The sequence below is a fragment of the Neodiprion fabricii genome, chromosome 6 (genome assembly GCF_021155785.1).
Source record: "Neodiprion fabricii isolate iyNeoFabr1 chromosome 6, iyNeoFabr1.1, whole genome shotgun sequence".
NCBI lineage: Eukaryota > Metazoa > Arthropoda > Insecta > Hymenoptera > Diprionidae > Neodiprion > Neodiprion fabricii.
This window is the reverse complement of record NC_060244.1, coordinates 26,514,549-26,526,405: the sequence shown is the minus strand read 5'-3', so window position 1 is coordinate 26,526,405 and position 11,857 is coordinate 26,514,549. Positions and strand designations below refer to the sequence as shown.

The 11,857-nt window shown below is 41.8% G+C and overlaps 2 protein-coding genes across 3 annotated transcripts; one reads left to right on the top strand and one right to left on the bottom strand.

The window, feature by feature from the left end:
• Positions 1 to 10: 10 nt before the first annotated feature.
• On the top strand, positions 11 to 8,169 carry LOC124185835 (prion-like-(Q/N-rich) domain-bearing protein 25). 2 transcript variants are annotated; one of them, XM_046576983.1, is made up of 7 exons: positions 12 to 243; positions 4,229 to 4,405; positions 4,565 to 4,705; positions 5,264 to 5,401; positions 5,962 to 6,228; positions 6,350 to 6,517; positions 6,726 to 8,169. In XM_046576983.1, the coding sequence occupies exons 1-7, from the start codon at positions 183 to 185 to the stop codon at positions 6,788 to 6,790; spliced, it is 1,017 nt and encodes a 338-aa protein (XP_046432939.1). In that variant the 5' UTR covers positions 12 to 182; the 3' UTR covers positions 6,791 to 8,169. The 2 variants fall into 2 exon arrangements, with proteins under 2 accessions (XP_046432940.1, XP_046432939.1); XM_046576984.1 differs by lacking the exon at positions 4,229 to 4,405 and having other exon boundaries at positions 11 to 243.
• On the bottom strand, positions 7,307 to 11,721 carry LOC124185836 (latent-transforming growth factor beta-binding protein 1-like). Its single transcript, XM_046576986.1, has 7 exons — positions 10,168 to 11,721; positions 9,918 to 10,067; positions 9,703 to 9,822; positions 9,465 to 9,608; positions 9,105 to 9,242; positions 8,866 to 9,009; positions 7,307 to 8,779 (listed from the first exon to the last, which is right to left on the bottom strand). Exons 1-7 carry the CDS (start codon positions 10,361 to 10,363, stop codon positions 8,664 to 8,666), a joined length of 1,008 nt encoding a protein of 335 aa, XP_046432942.1. The 5' UTR covers positions 10,364 to 11,721; the 3' UTR covers positions 7,307 to 8,663.
• Between the last annotated feature and the right edge of the window lie 136 nt (positions 11,722 to 11,857).

Sequence of the window (11,857 nt, the reverse complement as noted above, 5' to 3'; positions counted from 1 at the left end):
CGTCGGTTCTTGCGTTACCGTCTTTGGTCCCGCGTGGTCGTTCGCAATAGGATTCGATCATTGCTGTCACCAACAGCCGATCGCATTAAAGGAAACCGATCGCAATACGGGGTGGAAATTTGACCGTCTGACGTGAGGGAAGGTTTTACCACCGGTGAGAAAAACGACCCTCTGCATTAAGGATGAAGTACCTCGTCTGGACCGCCGCGTTCGTCCTCCTCCTCGACCTCTCAATTTCGCTAGGTAAATTAATGCAATTATTTATACGCTATTTTCGCATCAAAATCAAAGCTCTCGAATCCTTTGCGATTATTCTTTGACAACAATTTCTGCTTGTTTGATCGTTGCTGCGTACATACGTATAAGGCTATTTGTTTCTTGTGGTTTGCGCTTGTTGTATCTGTATAACGTGAGAGAAAAATGATGAAAAAAAAAAAATGCAATGTGTTTGTACGTGTACTTTTAATGCAAACTAGGCCACGTGTTGCGGCTGGAATTTCTCACACCTATTCGTATAATTGCGCTGATTCGTTTACTTATTTATTATGAAAGTACTTACATATTTGTCTCGGGATTCGCAGACCTTCTTACAACTTTATCCGAGCTGTGTTGTCGATAAAGGTACTTGAACGTTCGAAAAACGGTAACGTCGATCCGTGACGGTATGCGAGGGCATTCGGTACACATTTACTTGTATCGATACGTTGCGTGTAATGTACCGTCTACGTAGAAAAATACACTTCTTATGGAAGTAGCAAATCGTACAAAGAGAGTATTACAGCACAGCGAGAGACCTGTTCTCTGTTTATTTATACGAAACCGAGCAGCGATCGGGGCACGGCGGTATTTGTGTTATGACTGTGCAGCCATACCGAACGATTTCTGTACCCAGCACCATAGCTGAGCCAATTACCCATAGCGGAATTACATCGCAGGCTTAGACTCGGAGGAAGTAATTACCCGACCGTTGTACGTGATATTGCATTACCCACATTCGAGCATCGCGAAATTCGTACGTATAATCTGCGCTGAAAGTCTGACGGGGAGAAAAAGAAACACCCCGTGGTTTTTGCAATAATTCGCTTACTCCGATCCTCGAAGTATTTTTTTTCTTTTTTTTTTTTTACAACTTCGTTGCAGGGTCCGCACATCCGGTTTTCTCGCTATCTACATTCGACCCAGGGGGGGAGCAATAAGAGTGCGAATAAGAACGACGAGTAACGTTGCTACGTGTTTGAAACGATTTTGCACGACGCGTAGGTTCCGAAGTTATATATATACGATAAGATCGCGATGCACGTTGAAGAACGATAACGATTGTGTGCCGACATGTCTTACCGTGCAATAAACTATAGATAAAACAAAGGTAATAGACGCACGGAGCATTCAATGCCGTTCGTAATGTGGTATAATTATAAACTACGTCTAATATCTACCTGCGAAAACTCGATTCTGTTCTCTGACGAAATTTAGAAAGCGAAAATTATTGCAGACAATTTTAATGACCGATTTTCCAATCTATGACCGATCTGCGCCAATCGCGTATAGAAATCTGATTTGGATTGGCCGCGATTGCGTACGATTAGAAAATAAATATTCCCAGCTAAACGTCGGATCGCGAAGGCTTTTCGCACTTGGTGATGAAAAATATTCAACATCGCGCTATTCGCGCACGCGAATTCAACGAAGCGTTCAAGTCCTTCTTCCTTTCTCCATTGTTTCCACTTTGTCGCGGTTATACGTAGATATACCACCAATACGTGTACGCACGCATGCATACGGGATCGTTTATATTGTTATAACACATTTACGTACCCACATGTGGTTACACAGATGGAAACGCGCGCAGTTTTGTTCCACGGCGCGTTCCTTTATCGAAATAAAAAATTTATTCATCTCGCAGACGGCGTTCTCGCCCGTGTAATCCGAATATATTATATTATGTGCCGTATCGTTACGTAACTCCGAGATCAATTGGAAATCCATCGACTTTTGAAATTCGTCCGCTATTGTTGGTACCGCGGTAAATGTAAGCCTGTCGGAGAATACACAAACACCGACTCGTGCCTCAAAGGCTCTTTTATCAGATATACGTGTACACACTCAAGAATGACATTGGATGCCGAGTCGGGCTGGTGTTTTATAATATTCGAGAATCTTATCTTTCCTCGCGCGTTACGAGGACTCGCCATTTCGCGTAGCTGGAATTTATTGGGAATTGACGTTCGCATTGTGTACATATAGTGTATAAAGTCGAAACGAGCTCCAGAAATTGTTTCGAGTAGATGTAAAAAATTCGTTAATGCCAGAGGTGGTAAAATTTCTACAACAAATGTATACGGATGATTGTAATAACTTGGATAAATCGTACAAGCTGCTCGCTGTTTCGATCATTTTACTTTTACCGATTCATTCGCGAATTCTCGCATCGCTCGTTTCGAAACGGAAATGAAAACGCGGGCATATTTCTAACTTTCCGTTCGGCAAGCAGTGAATCATTGCAACTTGTATCATCTTCGACACTGATTGTGAGTCATTGCGGCTGTGGGAAATCCTGGAATATAAACATGAAATTCGTATGACCAAGATCCTACGACACGCGTAATTCACTTTTGTTATTTCAACATGTATCGTCATCGTCATAATCCAAACAGCAGGTCGCATTTTCGCGATACAAAAAATCGCTTTACAACTCGCAGTTACTTTGATGCGAAAATTTCCATAATAATTCTTACGACCGCAGAATTTGCTATTTCGCGAGTCTCGAGAGCGAGGTGCGTGAATGGATTGCAAATCGAATTGTGCAAGGATACTTGCCGGTGCCGAAACTGCGTAAAACACAACCAGGAAACCGACTACCGGCTCACTTCACGTCATCAGCCGAAGTCGGATCGTTGATCGGTTCGCGGAAGCTCAAACAGCTTGTTACTCATACCCGTTTCAGATTCCACAGTGTATAAATGAACGGCAATGCGAAAGGGAAACACGACGATCGGCTACGGAATCGACCCGTATACACGGTGCGCAAAATCGGTATCAATCCCAGTCGTTCCGATATGGAATAAATATCAACGAAAATGCAGTTGATCGTCAGTCAAGTCAGATCGGAATACGCGATGCACTTGAAACGAGTTCGACGAATCGGGGAACAAACAACCGCCTTGTGAGCTTTCGAGAAAATCGGAAATCATTACGCGATATATCTAGAGTTCGGGAGAAGTTTAATCTCTTTGTTGGCTGCTCGAACACCGAGCACTTTGCCTCTCTTTGTTCACTCTTTCTCACTTTCCTTGCCCCTTCGAAGCACTCCGCAACCGTAGCTCGTATTTCATTCACAGGTTTTATTCATACTACGAAACCCTTGACCGTCGAGATATTCGCCCGGCTTTTTACGGACTCGAATAAGAGCTGACCGGAAACTCGTTTGCAGGCGATTCTAAATGCCCAAGAGCTGTTTTACTATACGGTATATATTTGCTTGCCATTTTCGAATTCTCCGAATAACCAAGTTTTATCCGATATCTCACCGATCGACTGTCAGCATTCGTCAATTCGGTCTCTCTCTCTCTCTCTCTCTCTCTTTGCATTTATTATACAAACACGGCGTTTGGGTTGTAAGAATTTATACTACCTACACCGTCGAAAATTTCCGTGACGGAACTTCCTACACCGTGTTGAAAGTTTTGTTCAAATACAATAAATTTACCATCGGGTAATTAAGTAAATACAAATTACTTTTTTGCATTTTTCTTATAAACTTTAGTAAAATTAATAGTGATTTACGTCGCTACGCCGAATTTCTAAATTTGCAAGCTCGTTTCGTAACTTGACAACTATTTTGTACGGTAAATTCGTAGTAAATTCGCAGTAATTATTTTTAACAGCGTAGCGATTAGAAATGGTAATTTGCTAAAATAAGGAAATGCGGTGTACCGGCTGAAATAATTGCAACTCCGTTATTTCCAACGCATCTATTACACTCATAGGTTTTTATACGTGCGACTTGTGCCGATGACTAATATACGCAAAGAAGCGCCAGCAGCAAACTAACTCTTCCGCTTTTTCAGCAGCTCTGCCTGTGTCTTGATCGTTTGTTGCGTCCTTCTCCATGCCTATACGTGGACACCTGTTACGCCTCTGTGTTCCGTTTTGTCGCCTGTCCGTGTCGTCGAACGTTTGAACTATCAGATAATAGCGTGTAAAAGACGAGGTTGATTGATTGTTGCAGACTTCGTCGACATTCCCTGCAAGGACAACAATGGCTGTAAAAATATGATCGAACCGCCTAGCACAGCTAGATGCGACGACGGTCATTGCAAGTGTTTAACGACTAACGGGGTGCAGGTTAATTGTACCGCTGGAATGATAAACGGCAGCACGGAAGCCGGTCAGAGAAATGGTCAGGGTACGTGATGGAACAAGGAAGACCTTGTCGACGCAGGATATTGACTGCGGAAGGAGACGATCGATCGTCGAAATGATTTTCATCCCCGTTACTTTGACCCCCTTGAAATCACCGCTGGTCTCAGCCGTGCGAGTAATTAAAATTTCTTTCAAATTTCAGCCGGATTGATAGGCCACGTGTGTAATTTGGACAAGGAATGCAGCGTGTCGGACATTAACGCCCTTTGCAACACGACGAATAAGCAGTGCGCTTGCAAGTCGGGATTTTTCGCTTCGGAAAATAACGACAAATGTCTAGCCGGTGAGTCATTTGGAAAGCACTGCGGTTCTGGCTGGTGTTTGCGTTATCAGCCAAAATTTTTTTCCCCCCGTTTCATACCGCGTTTCTATTGGTAACGAAACTCTGTGTGAACGTTTCACTTTTATGCGAGCACGTTTGCACTACACGTCTGCGAAATTGGATAAGAAACGAAAATATAAAGGGGAGAACACGGACTGTGCAGGTATTTGAAACAGCATCGCCTGTTGATTCCTGATTGTTATTGCATACTTCAAAGATTTATAATGAATTTTTTGGCTTTAAGAATTGTACGACAACCTCTTCTCGGCTGGTGTTACATGTAAGACGCGTTACGTAACTCACAGGTTGCGCAAACGGTCTTTAGATCGTGTAAACGCCACATTTTTATTGTTTACTTTACAGCAGCCTGCCGGTATATGCGTGTGTGTGTGTCGTATCAGAGGAATTGAATTAGCCGCATTATAGACCGAAGATGGCGATTAAATCTTAGCTCTTCGTTACAGCGACGCATTCCTCAAGCGTTCGTTAAACTTATCGTTGAAATTGTTCTTCATCCAGGAATGGGTTACGGCGAATCTGGATGCGTGGAGTCCGTACAGTGCCGGGCTCTGACTTCAAACACAACGTGCCTCGAAGGAGTTTGCAAATGCCGTGAAAACTACCACTTCGAATCCAAAGCATGCTGGGTGAATAAAGGTGAGTAACGCCGTGAGCCAAAGACTTTAATGTATTCTGTATTGAACTGTATCCTGAGTTGCGGGGAGAAAGAAAAGGAAGATAAGAAAATTAAAAAAGGAATGGATCGCGCAACGATGTGTATAATATACGTATAAACGGATCCAGTTACACGGGCACATGTCCATAAATTGTTATTGAAAACCTGTCACTTCAGACAATGGCCAGAAAAATATCGCCTTTCCAAATTATGCGGTTATTCCAACTACACGGACGCGTTATTCTTATTCTTTTTCTTTATCGTACCGCGAAACGTGACGCATGAATACCACGTCGGAATATCGCAAGGTTTCGCAACGATCATTCAGGCAAATCTCTCACCGGAAAATTATGCTGCACCAAAGAACCGAGCGAATCATATTACTCACTAATCGTCGTAACGATCAATTCCTTTCTTTGGTCTGATCGGTCATCTGAAATACCCGGACGTCGAAGTCACTCTCAAGTTCAACGATCACCATCCTGATGATGTTTCTCCTGTCGTTGTTTCAAATACTTAATGATTTTGTGTCCTTTCACAGATATCGGCGCATCTTGCACAGCCACAGAGGAGTGTCTTAACGTAGCTCAGGCCGTGTGCGATCATCAGAACATCTGCAGCTGCCCGTCGGACAAGGTTATTCATCCGAATGGTACCGAATGCCTTTCCAAGGCATCGAAGATCGAGGATCAATGCGTGGAATCCATCCAGTGTGATCACCTCGGGGGCGTCTGTTTGAACGGACGTTGCCAGTGTCCTGAGCACCACCATCACTCGTCGGCGACGAACGAGTGCCAAATGACCAAAAGTACGCCGAGCCGATTCGTTGGCAGAAAAAAGAACCTTTCTTCACGATCGAATATACATAGATCATAGATTTTTTTCCAATTGCATGAATAAATATCGGACGATCGATTTGTCGATTTCAGAGGTCAACGATGCCTGCGAGACCGATCACGATTGCTCCCAGACCCATCACGATGATGGCAAACTTGATCTTAAGTGCATAGACAAGGTCTGCGCCTGTGTTCAGGGCTTGCACTATGATAACGACAAGGGCATATGTGTCGACGAACGAAAATCGGCGGCTAATCGATGTAAGCAGGATTGATATTCGCTTGGAGAGAGTTAGCTGAAAGAACGCAAAAGAATCGATTTCGTTTAGAAGCGATATCGAGTATTCGTACGATTATTGATTCGAAAAGTCGACTCTTCTTCCCTTTTCGCAATGTTATCTAAATCCACGCGGATGATTCTATATCCTTATGAAATATTCAAGTATATCGTACTTTTTCTCTGTTACAGTGATCAGCCTCGGAATCTTCGCAACGTCTTTGATGTACTTTGGTCTTATCGCTGCAATATTGTGAAAAATTCATTACAGATACTACAAATCGCGTTTAATTATCATCTAGGCTACATGCGATCGCAGCGTTAATCATATGTTATACACACGGGTTGTGTAGCTGTAGAATGATTATAATATTTCATACAGGGTGTACTAATCGATGTTTACACTTTTATAAAACGTATAAAGACAATTATTCTCGAGAGCGATACGCGGAGAAGAGCTGTGAAAGTTGTATCGAAGTACCGCGAGATTAATTGGCGTGGAGTCAGATTTATCTACGGCGAGAAAGACTGATCGCCGAAATTTTCAATTAAACTTAATCCCGTTTGTTTTTTGTTTTTTAAATTCTCACGATCGTTTACCGTATTCCATTGAATTTGCCAAAGTTTCTTGCCTTTGGAATTATTGTTATTCGTGTTTTTTCCTTTAAACAAAAAAAAAAAAAATGTGAAAATTGTGTAAGAAAACTTGCGACGCGAGGTGCTGGAAATGAATAATATTTAGACGAGGAGACGGAATTTTTTTTTTTTAAACGTTTTGAAGAAGCAAGCGAGCGAAATAATATAAGCAAACTCAAACAAAGCTGTCATTGAATATTTCTTCAACGCTGAAGATATCGTTCCTTTATTTTCTCTGCATCGAAACACTTTCAGATATACACATCTGTCATGTTCATTCGGACTGTTGTATTTAAAATGTAACAAATATCATCTTAGTTAAACATCCACCCACATACTTCATACAGCAAAAAGTGAATAAGAGTTTCAAGTTCTCGATTCAAATTCCGTCACATACACCTATGTCAATGTAAAATTTACGAACACAATTTCTCCAATCAAAAAGTATACTTAAATTGATACGACGGTTCATGTATGTAGTTTCATACCTTGTTACCCTGCCAATATTAACACATCGAATTACGAATATTTGTATATCACACTTCATATGAATTCATATCGTCGTTACTCTATGTATGCTCGAGTAACTTTATCGTGATTTGTACATTCAACGTGATATTATTATAATGTAGTTTGAACGTGAAATTTGAATCTTACATTCCCTATTTACACCGGGTAAAATTTCGTTTCATTACTTAAATTTCATCTATAACAATCACTGAGTAAAGTATATATATATATAATACGTAGGCTTTATATTTTATTAGTGTACAATTTCCGTGTGAATTTCAGTGATTCGTGATATTCGTTGTCAGTTCTCCATTCGCAGGTAAATATTATTGCGTGTATACGCGTATAGATGTAGTTTTCTTTGTTTTCGTTTGATTTTTTAATAAAAACTGTGTAACAAAACGAGAAAAAAAAAAACAAGTATTTACTCAACGCAAACAAGAAAGAAGGAATAATAGATTGCAAAAACGATCCACGCCGATACGATATTGCAAGTGTTTGAAATCGTACAACACTCGTTCCGAAACTTGTTGCTATAATATTACGTAAAAGTTAATTTCTCTTTGTGTACAGTGAAACGTGGATTAAAAATATATTCTTACCCAAGTTATTGCTGATATGAAATGGGAATGCGAATCCGTCCTTGTTTGTAAATGACGAAGGATGAAAAGTGTTACGCAAACGTTGACGAAGATTAATTTTTATCGCCATTTGAATTTCAGCGGTATTTAATGAGTAATATATTACGGGCTTAAGTCGGCCGGATGTTTTTAACAAATTTTTTATCTCCCTCACACATTCTTGTCGAAAAATTTATCACCCGGTGGGACTCGAAATGATTTTCACTTCTCCGTTTAAATGTGAATTTGGCGTAAGTAATGTACAGGATAATTCAGGGTATACTTGAACGAGTCGATGTAAAAAAAATCAAACTTCACTCCAGCATTCGGAACGATTTACTCAACAAAATCCGTACAATATTTTTCACAATTCATCCAGAATTTCGTGCACAGCTATCTTCGCTTCTGTCGGTAAGTAAGGCAGCAGAGTCGTCGCGAGTAGTTTAACCGATTCCGAATTAGATCTGGGCGCAACTCCGTCTAAAAACGAGCGTCTCAAATCAACGCTGTATCGTCCTAATTATAGCTAACGATAAATCAGCAAAAGCGAAAAATGATATAGTTACGTATGGCAACGCATCCAAAATCTGCAGCGGAATAAATGTATCCGATTTGACAGTCGCAGATGTTGTTGGAGCAGGTGCTGTATCTTCCAAACATCGCTGTACATTGCAAATCTTCCTGACACGCACTCGCCCAGTGATTTACGACTGAAATCAGGCGTTTTATCAGCCTCAAAAGCGAAAAGCTTCGACGAACTTTCTTCTTTTTATTTTTATTTTTCACCGCGAATAGATATATTCACCTGGTAAACAAGCGGTCCGATCTTCGGAAGGCACGTAGCTCACGATGCAAGTGCAAGCTGAAATCCCTTGTCGCAAAAGCTCGCAGGACGTGTTAAAAGCCGCGCATTCAGCCGCGTTTTGGCAGGCGCCGCCCAGCGCTGAAAAAAAAATACAAAATGCCAACAAACTCTTTTTCTATAATTGAAGATTTTGAGAATCGGATACGATTCTTACGGACTTGGAATTGATTCCAGAAAAATTCGAATGGCAAAGCATCGATACAATGGAACTATTTTCTGGACCCAAAAGATCGATCCTTGGGTAAATCGATCCAGAATCGTTACAAGTTCATGAAAATCGAAGTAAAATTCCGCACTCGCCTGTTCTGCATACGGTCATTCCATCCTCTTCCCTCACCACCGCCTGATGTCCTTCTTTGCACTCGCAGAGACTACCAGAGCCTTGGCATTCCGCGTAAGGATCGGCACAGGTCGGATGATCATCGGTGCAAGTACCGCCGACAGCTTTCGTTGTTTCACGAGCAAAGATAATGAAGCAATTTTTTGAATATCCTTCAAAGCTGCAGCAGGATTCAATAAACGTCGAAGAGATGCTCACCGACTCCACAACTGTCACCAAATTGGCTCGGCGAAAGACCCGCTGGACATTGGCAGGTTCCGTCGACGCAGCTTCCTTCGATGCAGGAAGTACCGTCAGCCTCGCATTCTTCGCCAATGTCTGGGAGCAAGAGGCAAGGTGAAAAAGAAAGTCGGATAATCGTGTTCCGATCAGCCGCGAGTTTGAGCTTCTTTGAACTAAGACGTCGCACTTACTTTTCGCGCACAACCGAGTTTCCGGATCCTGAGTGAAGCCTTCCTTGCACGCGCACCAACTTCCGGTACCGATCCAGCTATTCGTCTGGTTACAATGGGCGTTAGGATCGTAACACTCGTCTTGATATCTTTCGCAGACTCCGTCAATTCCTGCGAAAATTTATGGAAGTACACAGAGTCGGCGGATAAAGATACTTGGATTTTCACTTTTCGGAGTTAGATTCCGCAAGCTCGGTTTATCTCTACTCACCGACTACGCATTTTGCATTGTCCATCGAAGGCACGTAGGGACTTATACAAGCGCACTGAAAATTCACGCATTCCAGCTGCCAGCTGTTGCACATCCAGTTGGACCAGCACTCGTCCCACAAATTAGCGTCGCTGGTTTTCGCCGCGAATATTATGCAGAAGACTATCAGAGTCGGCGAGCTTTTTCCCAACGCCATCGTGGATATCGTGCCGTGGTTTTAATTCCGACTGAATCAGTTCGCTCTCTTGCCAGAAAAAGATACGTTGACCAAATCACTCCAAACCAGCGAAACACGCATATAAACTAGCCGAAAATCACGACGATGTAACTCGAGTCGCTGTTTCATGCTCAAATATTTTCGCATTCGTTGATACCATCGCTTATATATCTTCGGTGATGAAAAATTACAGATAATTCAGATTTGTCTAATCTCTGAATACTGATACGAATCCATTGTTCGCGCTAGAGAAAATTACGGCAGGTGCTGCAAAGGTAAATTTCGCTCATGAGGTTTACTCTAATTTTTTAGTTAAACAGGTACAAAATTAATTTTCATTTTGTACCTAGAGCTATATTTTTCGGTTGCGGTAAAAAATGAAAATAGATGAGGACTGAGCGGTAACCGGAACTAAAAATTTCTCTCAGTGTGATACCTGATCCTGACTGTGCGATGTAAGCATAAAACGCGCAATGCGTTTCTAATTATCGCCTATCGTACACGTCCAGTAACGCATATGTGAGGTAAAAAATACGTGGGTATGTATTACCCACATACAGGCACGAGCCAAACAGAGCGTACTGTTCGAGCCTTGAGTTCCACGGCATAACAAGCTAGTAGTTACAGTAAATATAGCGTTCATGGCCAGACGCCGAGATCCAGAGTCGAGCACAAGGGCCGGTACTCGATTAACTCCTATAGTGATTGAGAGCCAAAATGCCTCCTTTGAGGCCCAAATTACTCATCGTGATTACGTAATCGGATTTTCATCTGACCATAAAAGCGCGTTGATTCCGTTTAAGAAAAACGTAAACGTAAGACTAAATATCACGATTATACGAGGTGAGTTCTCTGAAGTAGAGAGAGAAAATTAAATAGTTTTAATTGTCGCAAGTGGTTTGGTCCAACTCGTAACCGGATCAAAGTTCAGACCAACGGCTTGTTAAAAATCCGTATACAAAAAGCGACGCGGAAATTTTAGGTACCATACCCGTAATTTGGGCAAGACATTCACCGCGAGATTCGTTCGTGAGATAAAAAGTAGACTCTCGTTCCTTTGGAACAGTGTTTTCAATGCCTATGCTATTCGGTAATATTTTCCTGACCTTAAGACTCGTCTGTATAATAAATGAGGCGAGCTGCCAATGATATAACTACTCTTATTAGCGTCTTTCCTTGAATTTAACATTATATTCATTAGCCTCGACATAATTTAAGCTTTTTGTGCCTGTTCGGTACAACATTTCAGAAAGAAGACCAGCCGCGCGGCTCTTCGTCGGCGAAACTTAAACGTGAAAGCAAATTACATCGGATACTCTCGTTATAGGTTCAAGTGTCTTGAGCTCATGTCGGTCTGATTTAAAGTGGATAGACTGATCGTGAAAGGGAATTCGGCGTTCGATGTATCGAAATCTCGAGAAGGCGCTCCCTGCACTCCCATGATTGCACAATAATTTCCATCGGTGCAATTGC